Below are 5,795 nucleotides of genomic sequence, written 5' to 3' on the forward strand. Positions count from 1 at the left end.
GCCTTTGCGACTTTATGATTTTCTTGCGACGTGTTAAACACATAGTTAAACCCCTTGATCGTAGCACTGACATTCCAAGCGCCGCGATCGAATATCCACCGAGAGGAAAGGTGTTCAACAGCGTTCTCATTCTGCGCGCCGCCACGACGGAACGAGTGGGAGGTAAGCTGCTTGTCTACACCAGCCAACTTGATGATGCGATCGAATAAACGGTTTACGTGGAGGTGATTCGTAGAGCTTGGCGCAGCCTTGGGGTCGATGGCGCTTGATTACACAGTGGCGCCAGGTTTGTCCAGAAGATCGATGAGCGGTGCGTCTAGACAGAGGGTCACAGGTGACAGTGCATACCCCATGGACGTCTGCACCAAGACAGAGGTAACGTTTAGTTGAAGGTTTGTCCCAGACACGAGTTCATCGCACTGCTGTAAACATGCCGAGGTTGGTGTCGCCGACGACGTGCACGGCAAGTGGCATCGCGAGGAGAAAGATCGTGGCTTGCGTGATTCCTGTTGCGATGGTGATGTTCAGTTGGTCCACTTGTGAAAACGTTATGACGACGAGTAGCATCTGGGGCACAGTGTGTAGCAATTTGGCAGGTGGGGTGACGCCTTGCCACCACCTTGTCCACACCCAGCTCCTAGTTGCCTGGCTCATGACGCACCCAAGCTAATGCTTGCTTGGGGATGTGGCTCAAGGGCATGTATGGTATAGAATCGCTAGCCTAGTGAAGTCCCCAAGGTCTCAACCGCACCCGCATCCATTAGTACATACTGTGCATCCATTAGTACATACTGTATTAGCGCAGAAGTAGTGAAGTAGACGAAGAAGATTCATAGGGATGAGGACAAAGGAGATCTCAGTAGATCCTCAGTTAATTCATTGTGCATTTTGCCCTCAACTACCTACGCTTCCTCCCGCAATGCTACAAGTGGTAGCACTTCCTAGTTCTCTTGCCCCAAGCCCCATCAACCCGCCGTACGTAGCCAGTCTTCTTAGACGGTTGTGTGGTCGTTGGCAGAGTCAACACATCGCCAAAGGTTTGAAAACGTGGTCCTTGCTACCCGTTGCCTGGTGATAGTCTCAGCAACAAAATCCATACACGATCTGAGTGATCTGCTAGTGTATGCGACCCGCAAACCCCAATTCGCGGCCACGAACGACATCGGCGAATTATTCTATTATCCGGATTTCCCGGTTAAGATACGCGAAGTCCTTTGTGTGCTGACCCGTCACCAACGCGTGGTTATCAACACGTTGTGTGCCCAGATCCCCGAAGCGAAGAACTCCAAGCGCGCAAGGCTATCGAGGAGATCATTTTGATCCATCGGAACGACAAAATCGAGCTACTGATTGAAGGATCCCTCGACCGAAAGATCCAAGTGTACCACAAGGCCAGCAAGATCAAGGCTGAAACAAGATTAGATCGAAGTTCAAAGTAGAGTAATCCAATTTCACTGGAGTTACTAACAAAACAACGAGGAAGGATGAAGTTTTGCGCATAATGGCAGAATACTTTCAGCGACATGAACAGCTGTTGGAAATGCTTACCCGCACCAAAGCCGCCCAAGTGGAAGCGAGCGAAATGACAACCAGAGCTTATAGTTGAAGGATTAGAAATGCCCAAGTATTATGGACAAATGGACGAAAGTATTAGTCTATACATCCACCAAGTTACGACATTTCTCAAGGCAACGAACGTGAACTACTAAGAAAGCGATGGGACTTAACAGCGATGCATTGCCATGATGCTGGCAAATTTCCGTGGTCTTGCCGCAGCCTGGTACGAAGAACGACTTTCGCGCGGTGAGTCTCCAAGCACCCTCATTGAACTGGAAAAGAGCTGCGAGCCGTGTTTGAACCCAACGATTTTACAAGATCGGCTTCATGATCAGCTATACGAATTGAAGCAAGCCCAGTGTGCGAGTTTGGGCGCATATGTTGCCAAGTTCCGACGAATCTGTACGCAAGTGTGCGACATGACCGAACGCGACAAGGTGTCCTGGTTTCAATGCGGTCTGCGAACCAGAACCCGTGAGGAGTTGCAGTATCGTCGTTGTGAGACTGTGACTGCCGCGATCCAAGTTGCCCTGGATTATGAGCGCTCCCACAACTCGACCCTTAACGGTGGTCACGCCAGAGACCGCGACCGCTGTCATCGCCACGATCGCCGCCCGCATGAAGGATTTCAAGATCGCCGCCATCAGTTCAACAACCGAAACCAAGGAAGCCCAACCCCTCGAGAGGTAGTCATTCGGATGGCTCACGAGAATTTGACGAAGGCCCAGCAACATCAGATGGAGTATTACGACAAGCGCCGCTCGAGCGTGATCTTCATGGACGGCGATCAAGTGCTGCTAGCGACTCGCAACCTGCCTCTACAGCATGCCCAGATGCTCGACAAGTCCGAGCGTCCGAAGCTGACTCCACGATTCATCGGTCCCTTTGAGATTTCCCAAGCCATCAATGAGAGCGCCATGTCCCTCATGTTGCCTCGCTCGATGTCACGTGTGCATGACGTGTTCAACGTTGATCGACCTAAGCACTACCAGTCCAACGAAGTCAAGTTTTCCTCCCGGCCAATCTCGAAAGCTACTCCTGTTGTTCTCGACGAATCCATCGGTGAAGAAATGTACATTGTCGAGAAACTGCTTAAGTAGCTCCAGTTTAATCGCAAGTTGGAGTATATGGTCAAGTGGCATGGACAGCCCGAAAGCGAAGCCACGTGGGAACTGATGAAGGACATCAAGCGTGTTGTGCACTTCAAGCAACTTGTCCAAGACTTTGATTGGAGATGTTTCAAGGTGTAGCAAGACATCAGGAGGAGAATGTAGCGATGTGGCAGGTGAGTGTGACGACTTGCCACCACCTTGCCCGCACCCAGATCCTAGGTGCCTGGTCCATGACGCACCCTAGCTATTTCTTGCCTGGGATGTGGCTCAAGGTCATGTATAGCTTAGAATCGCTAGCCTAGTAAAGTCCCCCAAGGTCTGAACCGCACCCGCATCCATTGTATACAAAAGTGCATATTAGCGTAGAAAGACGAAGAAGATTTCATAGGGATGAGGCCTAAGGAGGTCTCAGGAGATCCTCAGTTAATTCATTGTGCATTTTGCCCTCAACTACCTAGCTTCCTCCCGTGCTACACAGTGCCTCCAGCAATCGTACTCATGAGTCCCAAAATATCAAAGTTCACGGCACACTGGAAGTGGCGACGGCATGGCTTGAATGCCTTGGAATGGTGCTGTCAATGCGGTATGAATACATCGTCGGGTGTTGGTTTGAGTAGTCGACGGCCCGAGATATATGTGCTGTGGGCTAGACAGACAGTAGCCAAAGTCATGACGCCTGTGGCCAAGATGAGAATGCTCCTAAAGGTCGCGAGCGATTGGGCTAGGCTAAACGCGGTGATGTCGGCCGACACCGTCAGCTGTCCCCCATGACCAAATGATCAAGTTCGCAGGCATCATGGCCATGTTGAGGGAGAAGTCTTTCGACACGTAGGACGGACGAGTCACCGACTGTTGTAGCATTAACCTTAAACATGAACAAGACCCCAACACAATCGACACAAGCGCGCCGCCGACGAGGTGCACGCAGACGACGGCAGAAGGTTCTCTAGCAGCGGGTCATCCACTGTGCCAACCACACCATCATGATGGCAAGGCACGGGGTTGTAAGAAGGATCATGAATGGAATCGAGCAGCCCTTCGATGTGAGGGACTCTGTGGGTGACTGCACGACTAAGAACGTAGACAAGTCATCCACATGGCGTTGGAGTGAGATGCGGTCGTCGTTTTGTTCTCTCCTTGGAATATTGATGCCATGACGTAGGATCGGCTGTGGTTGATCATTCAAGGACGCAGCATGATCGTTGGAGTGAGTGGTACTGAAATGCTATTGTCCGAAAATGTGGGGTATTTTGCCTTATATCGGGTTGATATTATCGTATTCCCTTCAATCGGACACAATCGCCCACACGCATTCTCAACATACAGTCCGCGACATTCATTTACAGTTAAACATTTCGTATTTTACGGATAACTTCGCCAAAAACACTCGGATTAAGCTCAAATTAGCACCAAAACATCGGCCTTGATTGGCACGATCTAACTGAGTAATTGCGGGAAAACTGATTTTGGGATGCGACAGTCACTTATGAACACAACATTGAACTCGTCAAAAATTTACCAAGATTCAATTGTTAGATAACATAAAGAACGCTAGTACTTCGTAACCACTTGCAAATATCGCTTTGGCATGGACTTAATCAACTTTTTCAAGTATCGGCGGTCAATAGAGTCCTAGGCAGCAGAAATCGCGCTCTGAAGCTCGGAAACGCTTTGGTACTGCTTTCCATTGGGGTAGACCTTGCGCGCCAGCCACCCCCAAACGTTTTTGATGGGATTGAGGACGGGTGCAAGGGCTGGGTGGTTGAAAAGTGTCACCGACTGCTCCGCTAGAAAAGCCTTGGTCCTTGCAGCCGTGTAAATGCTTGCGCCATCTTGCATGAAGGTGAACGAAGGGCCATAGTGCTGGTGCCCAAACGGACAGAGATAGTTGCCAAGTGTGTCTTGGTAGGCATTGGCGTTCTGGCGGCCTTCCAAGAATGGCAACTGGGTGCAACCGCGGCCGCAAAATCCACCCCACACCATGACACTGGCACCAACAGAGTTCCGCGTAAAGTACGTGTCCTTCTCGCGCCGTAGGTCGTGCCAATAATATCGGAACCTATCTGGTCCATCCATGTTGAATTTCTTCTCATCGGACCAAATGATCCGGCTCCACTTGGGGGGATTCAGGACATTCCGGGTCGCGTACTCCATTCTGGCAACCTTGTGGCGGGAAGTAGGCACGGGGAATGCTTTCGCTTCACATACTTGAGGTGCTGGCACTTCTGGAGGATGCGTTGATAGGTGCAAAGACTCAGGTCAACCGGAATCGCCGCCTTCAGCATGCGGGACGAGCATCCTGTCTTGGATGCCTGGTTCAAAAGTCGACGACGAAGTCTATCATTCAAAACCTTAGACACACTACCCTTGCTACGAGTTCCATAGGCCTCTGGGTCATGTATGTAGCTATAGATGACCCCGCGCGACCGTCCAAGCCTCTCGACAATCGCCTTGACGGTGAAGCCTTCGCCGCGGAGTGCATCGATGAATGCCCTCCCGGGCAGACAAGGATGGTCCCTTGGACATGTTGTCGGCTATTTCGTCCTGATAGAGGCGCCATTAGATCGGGCCAATCAAGGCCGATATTTTGGTGCTAATTTGAGCTTAATCCGATCGTTTTTGGCGAAGTTATCCGTAAAAAACGAAATGTTTTAAATGAATGGCGTGGACTGTATATACCGGTATTTATACTCGGAGTATATATTATACAATATATATACACTACATAAATATCGAGGACACGGTCGATGTAGTTATCCTCGTCCTTGTGCCGCCAAGATATCGTTGCGCAGGTGGACCAGGTCATGGTACCAGTCCGAGATGTCTGCATCATAATTGCTCGGTGATCCAATGCGATGGTACAACACGAACACAGCGCCTAGAAACAGCATCGCATCTACCCGGTCCAGGAGCCCGCCGTGGCCCGGGATGAGCGTCCCTGTGTCCTGGACCCCCGCAAGGCGCTTCAACAGACTCGCAAAAAGGTCACCGTACCGCGAGATGGCGCCGCCGACGACGGCAAACACGATGCGCCACACATGTTCGCGGCGGTGCTTCGCGAGGAGTTCGTCGTTGACTGAGATGGCCTTCATGTTGATCCAGAGCGCGTCCACAATGAGCGTGGCG

The 5,795-nt window shown here is 50.9% G+C and overlaps 2 protein-coding genes across 2 annotated transcripts; both read right to left on the reverse strand.

The window, feature by feature from the left end:
• Positions 1 to 269: 269 nt before the first annotated feature.
• On the reverse strand, positions 270 to 654 carry H257_09320 (hypothetical protein; the record flags this gene model as incomplete). Its single annotated transcript, XM_009835492.1, has 2 exons — positions 270 to 359; positions 421 to 654. The coding sequence occupies 2 exons, from the start codon at positions 652 to 654 to the stop codon at positions 270 to 272; spliced, it is 324 nt and encodes a 107-aa protein (XP_009833794.1).
• Positions 655 to 5,422: 4,768 nt separating this feature from the next.
• H257_09321 (hypothetical protein) lies at positions 5,423 to 5,761 on the reverse strand (the record flags this gene model as incomplete). The annotated part of the gene is made up of 1 exon (XM_009835493.1): positions 5,423 to 5,761. One exon carries the CDS (start codon positions 5,759 to 5,761, stop codon positions 5,423 to 5,425), a length of 339 nt encoding a protein of 112 aa, XP_009833795.1.
• Positions 5,762 to 5,795: the final 34 nt, after the last annotated feature.

The sequence above is a fragment of the Aphanomyces astaci genome, assembly GCF_000520075.1.
Source record: "Aphanomyces astaci strain APO3 unplaced genomic scaffold supercont1.22, whole genome shotgun sequence".
In the NCBI taxonomy this organism is placed as follows: Eukaryota; Oomycota; class Saprolegniomycetes; order Saprolegniales; family Verrucalvaceae; genus Aphanomyces; species Aphanomyces astaci.